Source organism: Pelophylax lessonae (genome assembly GCF_965119305.1).
Source record: "Pelophylax lessonae genome assembly, chromosome: 7".
Classification (NCBI taxonomy): Eukaryota; Metazoa; Chordata; class Amphibia; order Anura; family Ranidae; genus Pelophylax; species Pelophylax lessonae.
This window is the reverse complement of record NC_138774.1, coordinates 204,606,629-204,630,260: the sequence shown is the minus strand read 5'-3', so window position 1 is coordinate 204,630,260 and position 23,632 is coordinate 204,606,629. Positions and strand designations below refer to the sequence as shown.

The following is a 23,632-nucleotide window of genomic DNA, read 5'->3' as shown; positions in this document are numbered from 1 at the left end:
AATTCTTAGAAGGATGGCCGCCTCCAAATTTCAGTACACATTCCCTTTAAATCCAAAACCCACTACATAAAGCAGAGGAGGCCTTGGGGTTCTTGAACATTTCTGTATAAGCTAGCCTTCACCCAGGGACAACACCATTCGAACCTTTTCGGCTTGGTGATAATATAAATGACATGCAATGCTGAACATGATGAAGCAAAAAGCTGACTGGTTGCCATGCATGGCTGCTCCTTTTTTTATTAATTCCCCCATGTCTTTAGCCAACTCTGTGGGAATAAATGTTATGACAAACAATTAACCAAGGTCTTATCCACACTGCCATCGGAATAATTAAAAGATCAAATAGATCAGACCAGTCTTTTTTGGACTTCTTTGGTAAGGCGGTGCAGGGTGCAGTGGTATTTGTGCAAAGTGCTGTAACCCAGAGCAACCATCAGTCAGAACAGTGGGAAATGGCTGCTGATTGGTCACTGGAGGTTACTGCACTTTGACGTCTAAATCAGACACAAAAGGTGCATAGTGAAGGACACAAGGGTATTTAAAGTAGATTTCAATAACTTGCTTGGAGAGACTCCCAGCAAAACAGTATCATAGGACTGATGAAGTGCAAAGATTAAGAATGATGTGTAACCTACAGCAAAAGAGGCCAGCGATTAAAGAAAATAATCCATGAATAGTTGTCATTAGGTTTTGTTCCACTTGATAAAGCCCATTGTAAGAAAAGCAGACAGGTCCTCATAAAGTGCAGTGCTGGAGTGACTACATAGAAATGCTACAGCTCACAGAGGATGATAGTAGAGAATTCCTGGAGTAACCATTCAACTTCAAAATGTGGTATGAAAATTGCTGCAGATGGGAGAGTGACCTGACTTAGATTGACTTTTCTATAACTGGTCTCTAAAAAGAGCTATCCATATTGTCACATCAGGGCCAACCAAAGCTATCAATCCATCTGCCTTGTCCCCCATTCAGAGATCCATTCATGGATGGTGAGTAAAGCTTCTATGAATGGCGGATCTGGCAGGAAAGTACAAGCATAGTCGGCCTCTCTTGCTGAAAGCTCTTGACAGCCTTTTAGCTGTATTAGGCTGGGTTCACATATGTGCGAACTGGATGGGGGTTCCCCCGCATCCAATTCACATGACAGGCAAGTCTGACCGGCTCTCAATGGAGCCAGTTCACACAGGTCCGGGCCGGCCATGGTCCGGGTTCCAAAAGAGGCCCTGTGCATGTGTGGGTCTGGTTCAGGTGCGAATTAAGGCAAAAAATCTGGCCTGATTTGCACCTGAACCAGTGAACAGGAACGCACCAGACCCTGGACTGCAAACCGCAGTCCGACACTTGAGAACCTGGCCTTAACCTCCGCCACACTGGAAGATTTGGGCAGTGGGGGTGGGGCTTGGACAGAACAATAAAACAAGAGGAATTAGCACAAGGGACACATGTAAAGTTTGGTCCTTTGTGCCAATTTTTTGGTTTTTAATTTAGGCTAAACTTAGGCTGCCAAATCAAGTTTGAAGGCAGGGCAGTATCACCATCAACTTGAAAGCCAGTCACTTTCATCACATTTTCTATATGCTTTTAAAGTGCCCATTATGCCAAAAAATAAATGTGTTATCTTTTTTTTTCATCACATTTTGAGAGTCATTCGTTATCTGCAGCCGGCCATTTAGGGCTATTTTGTGCATTTATGCCAGCATCTTCTACTGGTCATGGTGGATATTTCAAAAGATTGTAGTAGCAGAAGGAATCAAGATTGGTAATAAATGTCTTCAAAGTTGTTTCGTTAACTGCCTCCTTATTTGAAATGACATTTGCCAGACAGGGGGGGTTGCCCTTTAAATACCAACTAGCCCAATTACAACATTGAACCCCAAATCATCCTCTTTCCAGTCTTCAGCAGAATGTAAAACTCACAAACTGAACAATAAGATGTGTCCGCTACCAACGGGCAAATACAGAAAACGCACGCATGCACAAATCTCAGGCGTCTTGGAGACAAAGCCTGGGAGTGAGAAATCCTCACACTCATTACAATTATCTTTCATCCAACGCACACCATGTTAATTAATATAATTAACATAGGTCCACTGCAGGCATCAAAAGAATCTGCTAAGCTTCCGATTTGGGATCAGAAATTGGAGTTTACATTGTGATTGTGTTCCAGTGATTGAAGAGCAGTGCAAAGAAGCTCCAAGACCATCTTGAAGCTAGGAGAGAGCAAGAGTTCTTTCCCAAGATCCTTTGCAGCATGGGCACAAAGATGGCCGGGCCTCAGTCTCTTTATAAGCAGGATCCTGAGTAGAAGCTGAAGGAATGTATGTGAGGGCAGTGAAAATACTACGGTAATTGTCCAAACGTCCTCCGTCTCTAGAAGTATAGGGCCGGCTCGCTGCGGAAATCTGAGTGGGAGTCGCCGTAGTCGGGTGTGAGCTGTGAAGGAAAAGACAGATGACATGAGACCTTGTAAGATCTTCCTATATAACCTGCGAAAGCCTGAAAAGCAGACATGAACACTTTAATGAAAATATGCCATCAAAAAACAAACCTCTCTGCATTATAGAAGACACGAGGTGCCAATACCACCCAGTGTTCTGAAGCAAACCTGTCAAGTTTGTCAATGTGCCTGAACCTACCTTGTTACCAAAGTGTAGCATCTTATGCCCCATACACACGTGCAGATTATCTGCAGACTTTTGTCTGCAGACTTACCAAAACCATATAATATGGAGGTCAAACCTAAACACTTTCAATTTGTATGCAATCCGGCAGGCCCTTGTACTACATAGAAAAGGTAAGTCTGCAGACAAAAGTCTGCAGATAATCTGCACGTGTGTATGGGGCATTAAGGCGACTTCTGTCATGTTTCCGGGTCTTGTATTAATTTTAGGTACAAAAAAAATGCACTAGAGTTGATTTTCGGGGGGATGTCTTATTTGTCACCTGTCTTCTCTCCCCCTCTCCCCCCCTGTCAGCATTTGTCCCGTCTTCCCTCCTCCTCTCCCTCCCTGTCAGCATTTGTCCCGTCTTCCCTCCCCTTCTCCCTACCTGTCAGCATTTGTCCCGTCTTCTCTCCCCCTCTCCCTCCCTGTCAGCATTTGTCCCGTCTTCTCTCCCCCTCTCCCTCCCTGTCAGCATTTGTCCCGTCTTCCCTCCTCCTCTCCCTCCCTGTCAGCATTTGTCCCGTCTTCCCTCCCCTTCTCCCTACCTGTCAGCATTTGTCCCGTCTTCTCTCCCCCTCTCCCTCCCTGTCAGCATTTGTCCCGTCTTCCCTCCTCCTCTCCCTCCCTGTCAGCATTTGTCCCGTCTTCCCTCCTCCTCTCCCTCCCTGTCAGCATTTGTCCCGTCTTCCCTCCTCCTCTCCCTCCCTGTCAGCATTTGTCCCGTCTTCCCTCCCTGTCAGCATTTGTCCCGTCTTCTCTCCCCCTCTCCCTCCCTGTAAGCATTTGTCCCGTCTTCTCTCCCCCTCTCCCTCCCTGTCAGCATTTGTCCCATCTTCTCTCCCCTTCTCCCTACCTGTCAGCATTTGTCCCGTCTTCTCTCCCCCTCTCCCTCCCTGTCAGCATTTGTCCCGTCTTCCCTCCCCCTCTCCCTCCCTGTCAGCATTTGTCCCGTCTTCCCTCCCCTTCTCCCTACCTGTCAGCATTTGTCCCGTCTTCTCTCCCCCTCTCCCTCCCTGTCAGCATTTGTCCCATCTTCCCTCCTCCTCTCCCTCCCTGTCAGCATTTGTCCCGTCTTCCCTCCCCCTCTCCCTCCCTGTCAGCATTTGTCCCGTCTTCTCTCCCCCTCTCCCTCCCTGTAAGCATTTGTCCCGTCTTCTCTCCCCCTCTCCCTCCCTGTAAGCATTTGTCCCGTCTTCTCTCCCCCTCTCCCTCCCTGTCAGCATTTGTCCCGTCTTCTCTCCCCTTCTCCCTACCTGTCAGCATTTGTCCCGTCTTCCCTCCCCCTCTCCCTCCCGGTCAGCATTTGTCCCGTCTTCCCTCCCCCTCTCCCTCCCTGTCAGCATTTGTCCCGTCTTCCCTCCCCCTCTCCCTCCCTGTCAGCATTTGTCCCGTCTTCTCTCCGCCACTCCCTCCCTGTCAGCATTTGTCCCGTCTTCTCTCCCCCTCTCCCTCCCTGTCAGCATTTGTCCTGTCTTCTCTCCCCCTCTCCCTACCGGGTCAGCATTTGTCCCTGTCTTCTCTCCCCCTCTCCCTACCGGTCAGCATTTGTCCCCTATCTTCTCTCCCCCTCTCCCTCCCTGTCAGCAAAGGAGTGAACATCCCTATTATCTCCAAAATAAACTCTAGGTAAAGTCCTTGTAAAATCATTTAATCTGCTCTGTAAATGGATTATATAATGTCCAGTGTGTATCTTTATGTAATGTTATAGAAAATACCTTTTTTACAGCGTTGCTGGGCGCTCACATGACCCGCCAGAGCTCTTCTTTGCCATTTCGAGCACTGCCGAGGGAGATGCCAGGATCCCCACTGATGTCAGCCCTGCTCCGAGCACTGCAGGGGGAGAGGCCATTGACGTCAGCTGGGAGCAAAAGGAGAGCTCCAGCGGGTCACACGAGCGCCCAGCGGCGCTGTAGATAAGGTATTATGTTGCATACAGCCGGGAGGAGGAGGACTGGAGATTATAGAATACTTTTACAGCACAGATTACATGGTTTTACAAGGATTTCAACCAGGGCTTATTTTCGGGGTAGGGCTTATATTGCAGGCCTCCCCGATAATCAGACTAGGTCTTATTTTCGGGGTAGGGCTTACTTTCAGGGAAACACGGTAGTACCTTCAACAATTCCCAAAACTATTTTTCTGCCACCAGGAACCAGGCCATACACATGACAGTTCAACTTCTGGCCAGCTCGAGCTACAACCACCACCTGACACAATTAAGTCTCACCCCTTGCATTTAAAGTGGTTACAAGGCTGAGCCCCGGTTCACACATGTGAGCTGCTAATTCACAGCGAGTTCTGTGCGGATTTTGTACCGCATGCAAATAGCACCCTGTTCATGTAAATTGATGTGGGTGTGTATGTTAACGACACCCCAAAAATAATCAATTTGCGATCTGCTGCGGAAAAAAAAAAAAGGTCCTGCACATTTCAGGTGCAAATTCAATGCAATTTAAGCCATACAGAATAATGGTTCAAATAACACTGCTGAAAATTCGCATGCAATTTGAACAGGAATGCAGTGCAATTCCCGTTCAAAATCATGTGGTTCCCCGCACTGCATAGTGTAAAACAGGGCTTAGTGTTTCTTACATTCATGCATTACAGTACTGCTTGTATATTGAATGGCCACACTATATAATGCTTATGGCTTCAAGTGGATACAAATCTAGTAATCGTCATCTTTCCAGGGTTGGTATTCGGCTTCAATCCTAGTGAGATCACTCTGGTTTCTGTGTGACCTCCTTTCAGTGTTCTAGCTAAGCAGATCTGAGAAAAAAATTCCCATGATGCAAAGGGGCCCTTCTCTGCTGAGCTCTTTAAATAAGCCATGCTGAAAGAAAAAAAAAATGGCAAAAACTGGATCAGCACATTAGCTGCTCTCCCACTCATAGGTGTGTTCACTGGCCAATGGTCTTCCCGACCATCTTCACTGTGGGGGAGTGGCAAACGGGCAAACCCAACAACCTCAGAAATTATTGGCAGATTGGCTGCACATCTCACAGCACCAAGGGACTGCATTTTTATTTTCATGGTTCACACTTTCCCAGATCTGAGTGGTCATATAAAAACATAGCAATTGTATTCCTCCATCCATACCTACAAGCTATAGGTATGAGGGATGAATACAAAGAGGAATTATTTCTTAAGCTGGCCATAGATGGTTTGAATCTTGGCAGTTTCAGCAGGAACTGGCCGAGATTCAGGCCATGTATTAGCAGGCTTATGTACCCAAGCTGATCGACCAATCAACTTGGGTACAACCAGCCTGTCGGATTTTAAATTTGATAAGTGAAAGTGACTGTTCTAGCCTCTAGCAAAAACCACTGTGTTCTCCCTGCAGGGACGACAGGAAAGGAAAATTGCTCAGTCTATGGCCAAACTTATTTTCATAAGGTTTTAGATTAGCAGACTGCAGTACCACGTGTGGACACTGTGTGGCAGCACAGCACCTCTTGAAGTTTACAGAACAACACACCATTCAGCCACTATCAAGCAAGGAGATGCAGTAACTTTTATGGCAGCTGATCAAAGTATAGTATACAGAATTTAAAGGTCTGCTGGCTGAGCACACCCTGCCACATATAGAATTTAGTTTGCTTCCCATGATGCCCCCCCTTTCAATGATATGTACCCATGAAACCCCCCCCCCCCCTCCCCCATTCCATGTACTCACCATGCCCTCGTTGTCCGCACTGTCTGGAGAGGCCGGTCGCTCCTGTGTCTTTTCATCCTGCCATTTACTGTACTGTACGGAGTGCTTTGGGGTGTAACTGGATAGACCTGATTGGATAAGAAGATGATTTAATAAACACATAGTAACCTTACATCTATATGCATAGAAGTGCCTCCCCCATACTTATTAAAGTGGACGTTTCAGTAAAGCCCCTTTCACACTTATGCAACCTAAAAGTCGCACAATTTTACATTGATTTTGACTGGACTTTAAGCAATGCCATTATCTTTGGACCTCAAAATGCATTAAAATCGTCCCAAAGTAGGGAATACTTTGTAGTCGTGACTTGAAGTCATACAGATATAAATGGTACACATTGGAAATCATGGAGTACGACTTGTCATAAGACTTTGCAGTCCCAAATCGCAGGACAAGTCACACAAGTGTGAAAGGGACCTTACAAGTCCGTGAATTAAATCCTGATGTGTTACACGTGTAACAGTAGCATTAAAGACATCCCTTGAGCTCCAGTAAAGGGACTTTGCCTGGTCCAATAGAACGTCATCAGTCTGCTGCAGGCCTGCAGGAAGCTCCTCTCCCACAGTGATCACTCAGACTGTACACTGTAACTATATAGCAAGGTGAGAGGCTACAACAAAGCGGATCTGTGTCTGATATTTGTGAACACAACTAAGATCTGCACAGAGATGCTTGTTGCCATCCTTCTGGAGAGAAGCAGAAGAAGCCATACACAAATCTGATTGTACAATCTCTTTTAGATCGATCGTCTGCTATGCGTAGTACAAGAACCTGCGCGATTGCATACTAATTGTATAGATTTTTTAGGTTTGCCCTTATATTGCTTAGTTTTGGTAAAGCCAAGGAGATTATACACATCGGATATTATACATATTACATAGTTACATAGTTACATAGTAGTTTAGGTTGAATAAAGACAATAGTCCATCCAGTTCAACCTGTGTAGGTGTGTGTGGCTGTAATCATCTCTTATACCCCTGAATGTTCTGATCCTTGAGATGTACGTCTAAGAGTCTTTTGAAAGCCACCATACTTCCCGCAGAAACCACCTCTTGTGGTAGAGAATTCTACAATCTTGTAGCCCTAACAGTAAAGAACCCCCCTGCGTTGCCTGAGGTTAAAACGCTTCTCCTCTAATCGCATTGTATGCCCTCGAGTTCTCATGCAATCCTTGCGACTGAATAGCTTTTTTTCTATGCCGAGATCACCATTGAGATATTTATAAATTGCTATCATGTCCCCTCTCAGACGTCTCTTCTCCAGGGAGAATAAATCAAGCGATTGCAGACGCTCTTCATAATTAAGGTCCTCCAATCCCCTAATCAGTTTAGTTGCCCTTCTCTGGACTCTCTCCAGCTCCAACACATCCCTCCTGAGGACTGGCGACCAGAACTGGACAGAATACTCCAGATGCGGAAGGACCAGAGTTTTATAAAGTGGTAGGATTATAGACTTATCTCTGGAATACATCCCTTTCTTTATGCATGCTAATATTCTGCCGGCTTTGGCAACTGCCGCTTGACATTGCATGTTGTTGCCTAATCTATCATCAACCAAGACTCCCAGATCCTTCTCCATTTTTGATTCCCCCAAAGGTTCCCCCCCTAAAGTGCATTGTGCTTTTATGTTTTTAGTCCCCAAGTGCAAAACCTTACACTTCTCCACATTAAACCTCATTTTCCATGTCGTTGCCCACTCTGTAATTTTGTCCAGGTCATTCTGTAGGATATCTGCTTCATGCTGTGCAGTTATTACCCTGCCCAATTTTGTGCCATCTGCAAAAACTGATATCGAACTAATGATCCCGTCCTCAATGCTGTTTATGAATAAATTGAACAGGGTTGGTCCCAGGATGGAGATTATTCAATCTCTGTACAGTGTATGGCCAGATTTCTGCCAAGAATATCCTACACTCTGGGAAAATATACTAAAATGCAAGCCAAAAACATTAAAAAAAAACTTGTATAAAGGCATAATCCACCTTTTGAAAAAAAATAAAAATAAATAAATAAATGCACTATTATATTGATGGAGATTACATTACATTAAGGGAGAGTTTATTACATTTTTGCACTGAATCCTGCAGAGCAGGGATTGACAAATTTGCTTTAAGGCTCCTACACACTTTCACCGTCTGAAAGTTGCGGGACTTTGACGCAACTTCGACACAACTTGAAGCAATGCCTGTGTAATCTTGAGGTCTATGAACGGTACTCATTGTAAATCATGGGGTAAGACTTGTCATGCCACTCTGCAGTCCCAAGTCACAGGATATGTCGTGAAAGAGGCCTAAATCTAGGTGTTTTTACCCTGCATCCAATTCACATGTGTGTAAACCCCGCCTAAAAAAAACATTTTAAGCCTGAAGATTGCATAAAACCCCCAAATATTCAATTATTATTATTATTCTATTTTCTGAACGCAGACACCCTAGAGCACAGGTGTCAAAAACAAGGCCCACGGGCCGAATGCGGCCCCCCAGGCCATTTTATATGGCCCTCGCACCTTGTCTCTGCCCCCACCTTGTCTCAGTAGTCCGCAGCAGAAAGGACAAAACTCCTTTGTCAGATCCTGCACTCCTCTGTGCAGTTGCAGAAAGGCTCGTCTTTGCCCCCCCCCCCCCCCTCGCCCCTACTCAGCAGTCCACAGCAGAGAGGAGGGCAGAACTACTCCTATGGCTCCTGCACCTCTCTGTGCAGCCGCAACACCACCTTGCCTTTGCCTCCCCTGGTCTCCGCATTCAGCAGACTCTGGAAACTGACTCCAGCCCTCCTCTGGTTCTCCTCCAGACCCTGCACATCTTCCCAGATCCACCCGCATCTTCTTCCTGGCAGCAGCACAAGGTAAGGTGGTGCACGGTGATTTAAGGAAAGGTGGGTGACTCTGATGGTGAGGGGGGGGGGCTCTTGACTTCTCATGTAAGGGTGTAAAAGGACATGGGATGCTCTGGACATCTAATCTTACAGATATAACCGGCCCTTAGAGGGCAACCATAATGCTGATGCGGCCCGCCCGCGATTAAATTGAGTTCGACGCCCCTGCCCTAGAGAACAAAATAGTGGCAGTTCCAATTTTTTAGGTCACACAGTATTACAGCTCTCACAATATTACCACAAAAACACAATAAACTACCCAATTTTTTGGTAAAACATAAAAGCAGAGGTTGTATGTAAATAGATACCCAATATTGTCAAACCTTAAACACGTCAGTACCGTATATTTTCCATGATAGGTGATCAGTTTAGCGTTACGAAGGAAGTCTGGTGCTAGAATTATTGCTCTCATTCCAGCGTGCGCAGTGATATGTAACATGTGTATCACAAGCAACGTATCCAGGATTAGGCGCCCTGCACATTTACGTTTGTACATGCATATATGTGGGGGGGAGGAGGATATATGTGCTTGGGTGTAACTTTAGTTTTTTACAGTTACATTTTTTTTTTTTTTTTTAAATTAACTCTAATTTAAAAGTCTCCCATGTGATGATTTATGTTTTTTTTTTTTTTTTGGTGACAGGTTCTCTTTAATGAGATATCCAGGATCTAAAAGACTCTGCATGTCTCCCCAGTGCTCCACTGAGTAGAATGCAATGCACGTTGCACTGCATCCCATTTTTTCCCTGCCTCGATGGCCGGGAAAACTTATTGGGGACCCGGAAGTGACGCCACTTCCGGGTCAACAACTAGAAGAGGAGGAGAGCGGACGTGTGCCCATTCTCCTCTCTTCCCTGCCTCCTCTACCCAGCTGCACCTCCTATACTGGTCCCGGGCTTGAAGATGGGCAAGCAGAACTCAGGATACATAGTGGGGGGCCCACGGGGTGTGGCGCTTATTGGGGACCCGGAAGTGACGTAACTTCCGGGTCAACAACTAGAAGAGGAGGAGAGCGGACGTGTGCCCATTCTCCTCTCTTCCCTGCCTCCTCTACCCAGCTGCACCTCCTATACTGGTCCCAGGGTTAAAGATGGGCAAGCGTAACTCAGGATACATAGTGCCCCCCACGGGGTGTGGGGAGCATACGGTGCCAGGTCAAAACTTCTGGTTGCAGTGGGGTTTGTTGAGCCCTGCTGCAGAGCATTGCACCCATGATCAGTGCTCCGGCTCCTATGTTGTTTGAACCTTTGGCTACAGGGCTGGAGGAAGTATTCTATAGAGAACATGTGCTGTGATATGAACACATTTGTGCTCCATTGCAATCTTCGAGTTCCTCTGCCATTGTGGAAGATGGGACTTGTAGTCGTTCTATTGACAGATCCCTGTGAATGGATGTGAGCGGATGTGAGGGTGAAGCCACCTACAGCCACACAATTCAACAATCAACAGAATGCTCTAGAGCACAGGTGTCAAACACAAGGCCCGCGGGCCAAATCCGGCCCTCCAGGCCATTTTATGTGGCCCTCGCACCTCTCCTGTAGCTGCAGGAGAGCTCCAGTCCTTATACTTTCTGCTTTCCAGAAATGCCTCCAGCTTCTTCCCAGCAGCACCACAAGGTAAGGGAGGTGCACTGTGATGTAAGGGAGGGTAGGGGACTCAACGTTTGACGGTTGAGAGGCTCTTGACGTCTTATTTAAGGGTAGGGGATGCTCTTGACATCTAGTCTTACAGATACAACCGGCCCTTTTGAGGGCAATCGAATTGCTGATGCGGCCCGCGATTAAATTGAGTTTGACACCCCTGAGAATCCCCCCACTATTTAGATAAGTGGGGAGGGGGCGGTTTGAGGGTTTGGGCAATACAGTGTAGATATTGATGTAACATGAAACATGCTTGGAAAGGTGGACTAGGACTTTAAATATTAATACATTATGAAGTACAGAAATGTAAACTGATCCATACTAAAACAGGGCTTTGCTGAGACATGCCACAGGGACTTCAACATCATTGACCTGCAAAGCTTAACATGGCTCAGATCCAGAATTAACTGTCCCCATAGTGTGTGACCAAGTCCACCTTAACATGTTGATTGTGTAGCTTCATAAATGGTTAGGACTCTGATCTTTTCTCTAGGGCATGTTCTACCTGCGTCATTATATAGAATTTCCTAGACACTAACCTACATAGTGCAGAGATAAGACAATCCAACGCCTATCTAAAAGCAATATAAACAACCAGCATACCATAAAAATAACTCAAGATTTATACTGCTGCCTTCACCTCTGAGCAGACTGAAAGCAACTGAAGCATTATAAGGACTTCCACTCTTCAATCCAAACTCCAGGTAAATCAAAAATGATCCCTATGCAGAGGAGCTGTGCCCACACGGGGTAATTGCTCATTTATGTCTAGGGAAACAATAAAAGGAGATATACTTACCCAATCCCCCACCGCTCCCCGCAGCTAGACCGGTCATGCAGCTTCTGCACCCCGCGCTCTAGGATCCTGACGTCACCAAAACCAGAGCAGGGTCAATAGCCCGGCTTTGGACGTGAGGACGCTGAGAAACAGTCCTCTGCCGGAGTGTAGGGGGTGCTGCCTACTGGGGGAGCGGAGGATCAGCTAAGTAAATGTTTCCTGTCGAGCTATTAAATCCTGTAGTGCCCCAGCCCCACTGCAAGGGATCATTTTTTTCCTGCCCAGTAACACACAGGTTCTCTTTACCCCCCCCCCCCCCACACACACACCACACACACACACACACACACACACAGGTTCAGAGATGCATTACGTACAGAGTTTAGGGGTGTGCTGTGTACAGAGTGCAGAGTTTAGGTGTGTGCTGAGTGCAGGGGTGCGCCATGTACATCCTGTTTCCACTGATCAATCTTGAAATTATTCTACCACGTGATTGAAGTCCACCTGTGGTAAATTCAGTTGATTGGACATGATTTGGAGAGGCACACACCTGTTCATGCACGTCAGAGCAAAACCAAACCATGAAGTCAAAAGGCATTGTCTGTAGACCTCCGAGACAGAATTGTATTAAGGCACAGATCTGGGGAAGGGTACAGAAACATTTCTACAGCATTGAAGGTCCCAATGAGCACAGTGGCCTCCATCATCCGCAAATGGAAGTTTGGAACCACCAGGACTCTTCCTAGAGTGGGCTGCTTAGCCAAATTGAGCGATCGGGGGAGAAGGGCCTTAGTCGGGGAGGTGACCAAGAACCCAATGGTCACTCTGACAGAGCTTCAGTGTTTCTCTTTGGAGAGAGGAGAAACTTGCAGCAGAACAACCATCTCTGCAGCACTCCACCAGTCAGGCCTGTATGGTAGAGTGACCAGATGGAAGCCACTCCTCAGTAAAAGGCACAGGACAGCCCGCCTGGGGTTTGCCAAAAGGCACCTGAAGGACTCTCGGACCATGAAAAACAAAATTCTCTGCTCTGATGAAATAAAGATTGAACTCTTTGGCCTGAATGGCAAGCATCATGTCTAGAGGAAACCAGGCACCGCTCATCTACTGGCCAATACCATTACTACAGCGAAACATGGTGTGGGGATGTTTTTCAGTGGCAGGAACTGGGAGACTAGTCAGGATTGAGGGAAAGATAAATGCAGCAATGTACAGAGACATCCTTGATAAAAACCTGCTCCAGAGCGCTCTGGACCTCAGACTGGGGCAAAGGTTCATCTTCCAACAGGACAACGACCCTAAGCACACAGCCAAGATAAAGGAGTGGCTATGGGACAACTCTGTGAATGTCCTTCAGTGGCAAAGCCAGAGCCCAGATTTGAACCCAATTGAACATCTCTGGAGAAATCTGAAAATGGCGTTGCACCGAAGCTCCCCATACAACCTGATGAAGCTTCAGAGGTCCTGCAAAGAAGAATGGGAGAAACTGCCCCAAAAAAATAGCATTATACTCAAAAAGACTTGAGGCTGTAATTGGTGCCAAAGGTGCTTCAACAAAGTATTGAGCCAAGGCTGTGAATACTTATGTACATGGGATTTTTTTCTTTTTTTGTTTTTTATTTTTAATAAATTTGCAAAGATTTCAAACAAAACTTTTTTCACGTTGTCATTATGGGGTATAGTTTGTAGAAATTTGAGGATAATAATGAATTTAGTTCATTTTGGAATAAGGTTGTAACATAAAATGTGGAAAAAGTGAATCACTATGAATACTTTCCGGATGCACTGTAAACAGAGGTTCAACATTGCTTCCACCCCACCCCCACCACAGGCTGCTGCTACTGTTGGCTGGCCTAGGCTGTCAGTGTGCAGTGAGTCAGTGTGAACAAGAAGAGATAACGGATGATTAAGGGTTCTGACACACTCTGGAGAGCGTGAGCTGTCCACAGTAACGTGGTGAAAGGAACCCAGACACGATGGCATGTCACATCTCAGGAACAGTATACGTTACCTAAGGTTTTGTTTAATACCAGTAGAGCTGAGTCTGCAGGTTGCATATCCTCACCCTGGAGTACACACCTGGGTACCAGTGCCTGAAGATCAATGCCCGATCAGTGGTCTTTATGGAGAACGTTATGTAAGAAATTGGACAATGACTTCCTAGCAGTGTATGATGTATGCTAACAATACCAGATCTCCAGAACAGTGGCAGGTGTTTGGGCTCTGGAAAAAGTCTGTATCTGAATGCCGGTTGCCTCTACATTACAATCCTAATTGTTAGACCATCACCTACATCTGGTAAAGGCCTAACACTTACTGTTTAGGAAAAATGGTGAAACCCTAAAGACACCTTCCATCTCTTCTCTCATCCCAACCTCCATGTTACTAAGGGGCTGGCTTCCTTGGTATTGGGCTAAGCCTCGACTGAGGCTAGCCTCGACTCGAACAATGGCAGCCTCCGATTTTCATTTCAAAGTAGAACTATAGGCAAAACCTTTTTTCATTTCGGATAGAGTAACGGAAGTGTCTTACACCTGTAAAGTTTATTTTTGCCATCTGTGTCCCATTGCAGAGATTTGTGAAAAGAAAGGGGTGCGCTAACCTTCAAATTTTGCGGCAGCACTAGAGTTAAAAATGGTGAAAAAAGTATAGTGCGCTCAACAAACCAAATTGTTGGTGATTCCCACACAATATGAAAAACCTTTAAATCAAGGCCTTAATCATGAACAAGCACTTTCCACACGTGAACAAAAGTGAAAGATCACCCAAGTGTTAGTGCAAACTTCTTACCAGAAGTATGAAGAGGGTAGACATGAACCAATGTTGATATATGGATGCGCCCGGTGAAAGGTGTCCAATGGCGGCTCCAATACGTGGACTTAAGGATTCCTCCACTACACCTTATCCAACTCGCAAATGTGGCTGGTAATAATATTCTCTAGTGTAGACAGGAAGTGGTAATGAGTTCCTCTTCCGGGTCTCGCATAAGTACTCCACATTAGAGGGTATATTTAGACAGCGAGTGATGGCGCAGGCTGTGCTCCGGTCCCAGCTGACGCCTGATAAGGAGAAACGCGTCGGGGGGTGTCACGATTCAACCACGCCCACGGCGACTAGCTAACCGAGACGCGATGAATCGTGACTGGGGAAGTATAAGGGGATAACGAATAAAAGAAAATTCCTACTAAGTAATTAGATTGGCTGCAATACTTTCACAGCCTGCACTGCCTTCGGTCACCACTAGAGGGAGACTCCACTCCAATCCAGCTGGCTGACCACACACAGGCAGATACAAATCTTACATACAATCTGGTGCACTCTAATGGTGGGGGAGCAGTCTAGAAATTACCACACACTACTAGGATTATTCCAGCTATCCTACAAGCCAGAACCCCTGTGTTAATCACTCTTTCCACTGTCCCCACACCCACACACCACAAACGATAGCCTGCCACCACCCAACAGTTTGTTCGCAGACTGGTCTGCTGGGACACCACACACACAGATCTCCGTCTGGTGTACAATCTGCATGCAATCTGCCAACACACAGTGCAATTGCATACAGATTGGCATGTAGCGTATATATCAAGCGATTTTAGGCACTAAAATGCAAATAAAATCTCTCTAGAGGTATGAGTCCTAGCTTAGTACACAGAAGTCACTTATTAATTTTATAATTTAATATCCCGAAAGTGGGCAGTGCATAAACAATATATACAGAACAAAAGCAGTTACAAAAAATACACAAAAGATAAGAAGACACACAATTGGCAATTTGCTATGAAAATAAAAGGGAATAACACAGAAATAAACTTTACCTAGGCTTATCTCTTTGGTAGAAGCATACCGGAAATCGTGCAGGAACTCCCCAGTTCAGAACTGGCTTCAAGGAAGAACAATGTGCAAATCTCAGATCCCCAATTTATTGGAATATTGATGTGGGCTGGACTTTAGCCCTTAACGAATCAGCCAAAAGGGGTTGCCCCCAGCTCAGCCCACCCGAAGTTCTGTGTTCTGAACTGACCATAGTTGAATTGGCCCAGAATGGCGCTGACCACTGGGCCAGGGATAGGAGTTCTGACACCAGCGCATCGGTCTGATTCCGACAGTATCAAACACTGCTTGCCTGCCACAATCAGGCGCCATACAACGGTTTTGTGCAATTCTCCATGACCCCACCCATGCCACAGACACAAATTTATATGTATTCGTAGCCCCATACGTGAACCACAAGAAGGAATTATTTTCATCTCTCTGCCAATAATATTTTAACTTTTATGAGAGATAAAATACATTCCTTTGATCTGATAAAAGCAGCAACCGCTCACAGACGGTTCGGAACCTATTGTCACCCTCCTGCGGATTTCTGCAGCCAAAATGACTAGCAGTCTCCTTTTGAAGTTCCCAGAAGGTGACAATTTTTGTTCAATTGCATGGGGGACCTTAATTGGCAACCAGGTGTCAACCCTATCCCAGAGAGACCAGCTGTGTCCTTTCAAATGCTACCAACAGGACATGTGTGTGATAATACATTAGTTAACCCAAAATGACATTACATCTACAATTCACTACATATTTCATATTTCGCTAATGCAAAGCTATTCCATATCTGATATTTATGTTACAGGGGGGAGCAGCCACGCCACGCCTCGGGGTCCGCACCGCAGGCGGCCACGTTTTTTCATCTTGGAACCATTGTTTGTGCTTAGTTCCTCCTCTGCCATGTAAGTGTGTTTTTATTTTTAATAAAGTTTTTTAAAGGGTAATGCACTATTGGCACCTTATATTTTTTTCCACCATGGGGGAGCTACACTAGAGAATATTATTACCAGCCACATTTGCGAGTTGGATAAGGTGTAGTGGAGGAATCCTTAAGTCCACGTATTGGAGCTGCCATTGGACACCTTTCACCGGGCGCATCCATATATGAACATTGGTTCATGTCTACCCTCTTCATACTTCTGGTAAGAAGTTTGCACTGACACTTGGCTGATCTTTCACTTTTTTCACATGTGGAAAGTGCTTGTTCATGATTAAGGCTCACATTGCAACGTTATCTGGTAAGGGGGTACTCCCTCTACTTCACAAGGATATATTGATTCATTAATGACTGGATTGAAGATCTCCTGAGGACTTTACTCATCCTATATGTGTTATGGATAACATGCCTGTTTATACAGTATGTTTATTTGTACACTATTTTTTCATTACACCTTCATTTAAAGGTTTTTCATATTGGGTGGGAATCACCAACAATTTGGATTATTTAGATGTGAATTTATTTTCATCCCATTGCAGAGATTTACCTTCACTTCCTGTCCCATAGCCAAAACAGGAAGTAGAAGAAATCACTGCAAATTAATGAAATCTCTTGGGTTCACCAGAACTACTTTACCCATTGGAAGATTTCTCCTCTATTAATTTTCCAGGGGCAACCCAAAATTTGGGATTTTCTTTTCACTTTCAACGATAATGGACATATAGAGATATAGGACAAATAGAGAGGGTGAATCTTCTTAACGAGGGCACAGGCAGCAATAAAAACGGACAGGTGTTTTAACCCATCTCTACTCTATCCAAAGCAAAATGAAAAAAAAAAAAAAAAAAAAAAAAAAAAGCTTTAAAGCTTTGCCTTTAGTTATACTTAACCTCCAATTCAGAAAATGGGAATTGCCTCCAATCTTGCTGGCCGGAATACTTGTCCAAGGACAGGGACTCAAAATACTGAGCCTGTTGGGGGGGGGGGGGTGTCAGCACTTCCCAAAGGTGGTCAGTAATGGCAGCCTCAGTTATTTCCCTCAGGATAGGCTGGAACAGGGCCATCTTACCGAATGGCCATGCTGGGCTGTTGCTCAGGGGGCCCCACTTGCCCCGGGGGGGGCCCCACCTGCCCAGCAACCCAGCCCCAGCCAAGCATTCGTCCCAATTCCCGTGTGCCTCCCGCCTCCTAACTTAGCAGGTGGCAAGCGCCTGTCGGCCCTGCGCTGCTGTCAGGCCACTTGGGCCCTGGAGGGGGAGCCCACAACTGCAGGAATGCTTGTCCGCTTCCATGGGAACAGGCGCACACAGGACAGTCGAGTCTGACTCCCGTGTGTGTGTGTGTGTTCACTGCACCCAGCCACCCAACTTGAAAGCTGTCATTGGCCTTGCACTGCTGTACCAATAAATATCACCTTATCGATAATTTGCATTTTTATTCTGGTGGGTGATTGTGTAGGCGGGGCCCCAGTGCACTGCATTGCTCAGGGCCCTTTAATGCTCTTAACCACTTACTACCCACCCGCCTTGACGGCGGAGCGGTGTAGCTATTATCCTGGGACACCGTCCGGCGCACCAGAACAGCCTCTCTTGCACACCCCCGGGGGCGAGCGGAGCGGCGATCGTGACCGTGCCGTGTTGCTAGGATACGGCGCGATCCTGATCTCGGTAAAGAGTCAATGACATGACTCTTTACCCATGTGACACATGTGGTCACATGTAAATGAGGAAGTGCTGTTATTCGGCTCTCCTCAGCTCACACTGTCAGTGTGTGAGGTGAGGAGAGCCGATCAGCGGCTCCTCCTCATAGGGAGCACAGGGAAATTTAATCAGGGCACTGATCACATAAGAGTGAAATAAAGTGCCATAACTGCCCACCATCAGTGCCCACAGTGCCCGCCATCAGTGCCCATAGTGCTGCCAGTCAGTGCCTGCTCATCTAGGCACTGATGGGCACTGACTGGCAGCACTATGGGCACTGAGTGTGGGCACTGATGGTGCTGCCCATCAGTGTCACCCGTCAGTGCCGCCCGTTAGTGCCGCCCGTTAGTGCCGCCCGTTAGTGCCCATCAGTGCCACCTATCAGGGCTCATCAGTGCGGCATATTAGTACCTCCTCATCAGTGCCACCTCATCAGTGCCCATAAGTACCACCACATCAGTGCCCATCAGTGCTGCCTCATCAGCGCACATCAGTGAAGGAGAAACATTTATTTATTTTCAAAATTTACTCACAGAAAATAAGAAAAACATTTTTTTTTTCAAAATTTTCTGTATTTCTTTTTTTTTTTTTTGTAAGAAATAAAAAACCCAGAGGTGATTAAATACCATCAAAAGAAAGCTCTATTTGTGTGAAAAAAATGATAAAAATTTCATATGGGTACAGTGTAGCATGACCGCGCAATTGTCATTCAAAGTGTGAGAGCGCTGAAAGCTGAAAATTGGCCTGGGCAGGAAGGGGGTTGAAAGTGCACTGTAGGCAAGTGGTTAAGCTGGCACTGGGCTGGAAAACTTTAACGGTTTGAGGTCATCTTTATTTTACTTGTTTCTAAGTTGGTTTTCTTTTATGGACTTTTTTCTGTGAGTAACACCTAAATCAAACACTTGGCCTATCGAATGGTCTTGGTTACACAATAGGAGGTGACATGTCGATCAGGGTTCATCACCCACCATCTCATATTTCTGTTCCTTTGTACTAGTATGGATGTTTTATAGCTGCTACTCAGCACTCCCTCCAGCCTCACCTCGCTATAGTATGTATGTGGGAGGATGTACTACACATCTGTCAGGATTCTCAATACATGTACAGTAGACGTAGCTCACCTCTAGAAAAGTTTCTACAAGTGACTCCTTAGCTATGAGAACCTTGTACAGCCTTTTGCCAAAAGAGGGACATTGTCTTTAACCACTTCCTTCCCAAGCCTATTCTGACACTTCACTTCTATGTGTAAAAATCCCCCCCCCCCCCCCTTCACAGCAATACACTGGCAAGCTTGGTGTGCTACTGCTTCTCCTCCCCCAGCTCTTATGCAGCGGAGAACAGAGGGAATGTGATCATTTATAAAAAAGGGGAAAAAGGCTATTTATGTTGTTTATTTTTATATCTATACAGAAATGTTTGCCTTTCATTTCTATTTTAAAATGAATGGGTTGTTTTACAAGGTGATCGTTTACAAAACTTAATTCCAAATATTAAAGTGGAGTTCCGGCCACAAAATCGACAGAATCAATTTTGGGCCATCCGCTTGCTTTTGGTCGCCTGAAAAAGAAATGAATAGCCACGATTTATTATTTTTTTTTGTTTACTTACCTTGTTATTGAAGAAAAATATACTCACCTTCCTTCCACTTCTTCCCTCTGCGGCCGCGGCCCGCGCCGTCACTTCCTCTTTGCATTGATTCCTGGGAGCTGAACGTCATCGCTTTCAGGAATCAATGCGCCTGCACCGGCCCGCGCCGCCACTTCCTCTTTGCATGGATTCCTGGCAGCTGAACGTCATCGCTTTCAGGAATCAATGCGCCTGCACCGGCCCCACTCGTCACTTCCGGTGCGGGCCCCTCATTCCCTGCTAAACAGCTTCTGGGCATGCCCAGAAGCTGTGGAGGGATGACGCGCCCGCACCGGAAGTGACGAGCGGGGCCGGTGCAGGCGCGTTCTGGGACAAGAGGATGCAGAAGAGGAAGCAGAAGAGGACGCGCTGGCTTCAGCTGCCCACATCCGAGATGGCAACGATGGAGAAGAAATTTTCAAGGTGAGTATTTCTTCTAAAAAGGTAAGTGCGACCCGGGACAGTACAGAGGCTATCCATTGTGGAATGTACTAGCCCTGACTGTCCCGGGGGTATTTTTATTAAAAAAAACATTTTCGTGGCCGGAACTCCGCTTTAAAGCGGAGTTCCAGCCATTTACTCACCTGTCCAACGGTCCAGCGATGCGGCCGCCGGAAGCCTCGATCCTCTCCCTCGGTGCCGGCATCACTGCTGTGGGCACCCGGCTGTTACAGTTTGCGGCTTCACAGCCGGGTACCCACTGCGCATGCGCGAGTCGCGCTGCGCGCCGTGATTGGCCGGCAATCTTCTGGGACCTCTGACGTGTCTCAGAAGATTGCAGGGAGGGAGGGGGAGAGGAGAACTTCCGCTCAGGGCGCCGCGGCGCTCCGAGCGGAAGTGGGAGCGGGTACCTGTCAAAACTAGGTACCCGCTCCCCCAAAAATGACATGCCAAATGTGGCATGTCGGGGGGTCAGGACTCCCTAAAGCGGAAGTTCCACTTTTGGGTGGAACTCCGCTTTAAGTACATGCATACCATGTAGTGGGTAAATGTAACATTTCCAAGCGCAGTATATATTATCTCTGACAAAGATACTACACTGACAATACCTTCATTCTCTTTGCTCTCCAGAAAGATGGCAGCATCTTCGATATCCAGGATCAGCATCTACTCCCAGGACTGAGATGATGCCTCACAAACACAGCCAAGTAAATCCTGGTGCAGTTTTTGGCTGTGTTCACAAATATCTGACACGCATCGGCCCCTGCTGCAGTCTCTCACCTTGTGACTTGCTACAAAGTTAGTGTACTGTCTAAATCAGGGATTCCCAAACTACGGCCCTCCAGCTGATGCAGAACTACACATCCCATGAGGCATTGTAAAACTCTGACAGTCACAGACATGACTAGGCATGATGGGAATTGTAGTTCCTGAACAACTGGAGGGCCGTAGTTTGGGAATCCCTGTGTTCCGTGAGAATTACCTACCCGTGAGAAAAACCTACCCCTCGTCACTTCCGGTTCACGGCACTGTATGGAATGCAGCCGTTACATTGAAACAGCGGGGCTGCAATACGAATCATCTCCGCTCCTGTGGCTGTCACTTCCCTGCTCTCGGCAAGTAAATATAAAAGCGGCGGCGGGTGTATGTAAACATAAATCACGGAGACGCCAGCCGCTTTTATATTTACTTGCCGAGAGCAGGGAAGTGACAGCCACAGGAGCGGAGATGATTCGTATTGCAACCCCGCTGTTTTATTTAACCGCCGCGTGGGTAGGTTTTTCCCACGGTACACCGTCCTATTTCCATACTAGTGCGCATGCGCACTAGTTAGCTCCTCTGTCGTCCCTTTAGGTATCCGGCCCTGTGAGCATGCGCACTGCTGCGCTGCTCAGCTGTTCCTGGCCGGAAGTGACGAGGGGTAGGTAATTCTCACGGGGTAGGTAATTCTCACGCTACACCTGGTCTAAATTATCTCTGCAGAAGAAAAAAGACTGAGGAAATGCTTTTTCTCGCCTGCAACAGACCGATGACATTACCACAGCCCAGGCAAAGTCACCTGACTGGTGCTCAGGAATTACTTTTTAATAATAAAAGTTTTTTGCAAATGGAAATCTCTCTTTAGAAGGCGACATGCCAAGAATTTGTGCAGATTTGTAAAGTTATTTTAAGCACCAATGCATATCTTATCTTTATTCTGATTGACAAACTAGCAGAAGGTCATATTCGTTACCTTTTATAGTAAGCAATCTGGTTTTGAACATTTTTTAGTGTTCACAGATCCCAGCATTCATTCATTTAGGATCCAGTGGGAACCAATTTTTAGATCTCAGAAGGAAGGCCCACTCATGATTGGTGCCCAGCATATAAAGAGTGACATTACCTGAGTTTGATTTGGCCTGTAGGCCGTTGCTTGTTGTTCCACTGCTCCCAAAAGTTGCTCGTGGGATAAAAAGACCAGAAGTCTTTTCTTCCTCTTCGGATTCAGAGCCCGATGCATCATTTACATCGTCTTCTGCAGCATCTACAAGCGAGTTCTCCGATGGATACTCAAACATCGTGTGGATGTTCTGTTCATTGAAAGAGATCTTCATCTGTAACAAAGGGAAGAAAACTAATAAGTGGGACCATCAAAACTTTATAAAACAAACAGTGATTAGGACTGGTTACACTACAGATAATGTCAAGACAACTAAAATTCTTCATTTACAAAATGGTTCAATGCTGTAATCCAAAAAGTGTAAGAAATCTAAATCGATGACGACGGCAACCATCCAAACAAAAACAATCATGGCAGAAATACGAGACCTGCCTCCTTAACCACTTAAGCCCCGGAAGATTTTACCCCCTTCCTGACCAGGGCCTATTTTGCGATTCGGCACTGCGTGACTTTAACGGACAATTGCGCGGTCGTGCGACGCTGTACCTAAACGAATTTGACGTCCTTTTTTTCCCACAAACAGAGCTTTCTTTTGGTGGTATTTGATCACCTGTGCGATTTTTTGATCATGCGCTATAAACAAAAAAAGAGCGTCAATTTTGCAAAAATAACAATATTTTTCACATTTTTTTTATGAAATTCCCCCCCCCCCCCTCCCCAAAAAAATGTAAAAATCAAAATTTTTTAACATTTTTCGGCCAATTTTTTTATGCTACATATGTTTGGTAAAAAAAAAAAAAAATCACAATAAGCGTATTTTGATTGGTTCGCGCAAAAGTTATTGCGTTTACTAACAAAGGGAAAGATTTTTGTCATTTTTGTTGTTTTTCGTTTTAACGCGTAATGGCGGCGATCTGCGATTTTTTTTGCGGTACTGCGACATTGCGGCGGACAGATCGGACCCTTGACTGAAATTTTTGACACTTTTGGGGTTACCAGTGACATTTCTACAGTAATCAGTGCTATAAATATGCACTGTTACTGTAAAATTACACTGGCAGTGAAGGGGTTAACTTTTTTTTGAGAGGGAGGGGTTATGTGTGTCCCTAGGGGCGTGATTCTAACTGTGATTGGATGTGGCGGATTGAGGTGTAGGAACAGTGATCAACGGTTCTACATAGTAGAACCGTATAATCACTATTCTTACACCGGGGAGAATGACAGGCGGCTTGTTTACATCAGCCGTCTGCCTTTCTCCCTCTCCACCGAAGATCGCCGAGTGACCGGCGGACATCGGGTCCGCCGGTCACACGCGCGGGGAGGGGGTCCGTGACCGCGCGGGAGCGCGCCTCAGGCGGTGGGCGCTCGCTCCCCAGAGCCTCACAGGCTAGCGACGTAGTACTACGTCGCTCTGCCTGTGAGGGGCTGACTGCCGCAGTAAATATACTGTGAACAGTCGGCAAGTGGTTAAAAGCATTCCTTACTCCATCCAAAACTAAATAAATAAATAAATAAATAGATTGGGCTTTACTAGGGATGCACCGATCCTGCTTTTTTG

General features: G+C 46.1%; 1 protein-coding gene across 1 annotated transcript in view; it reads right to left on the bottom strand.

Moving 5' to 3' along the window:
* Nucleotides 1–1,634: 1,634 nt before the first annotated feature.
* Nucleotides 1,635–23,632, bottom strand: part of TPRN (taperin) — a 123,893-nt gene continuing 101,895 nt past the window's right edge. The window contains exons 2-4 of the mRNA XM_082263899.1: nt 22,078–22,288; nt 6,340–6,446; nt 1,635–2,433 (exon numbers count right to left, since the gene is read on the bottom strand). Coding sequence (XP_082120025.1) covers nt 2,371–2,433; nt 6,340–6,446; nt 22,078–22,288 — 381 coding nt within the window. The 3' untranslated portion in view covers nt 1,635–2,370. The remainder of the gene's footprint in view (nt 2,434–6,339; nt 6,447–22,077; nt 22,289–23,632) is intronic.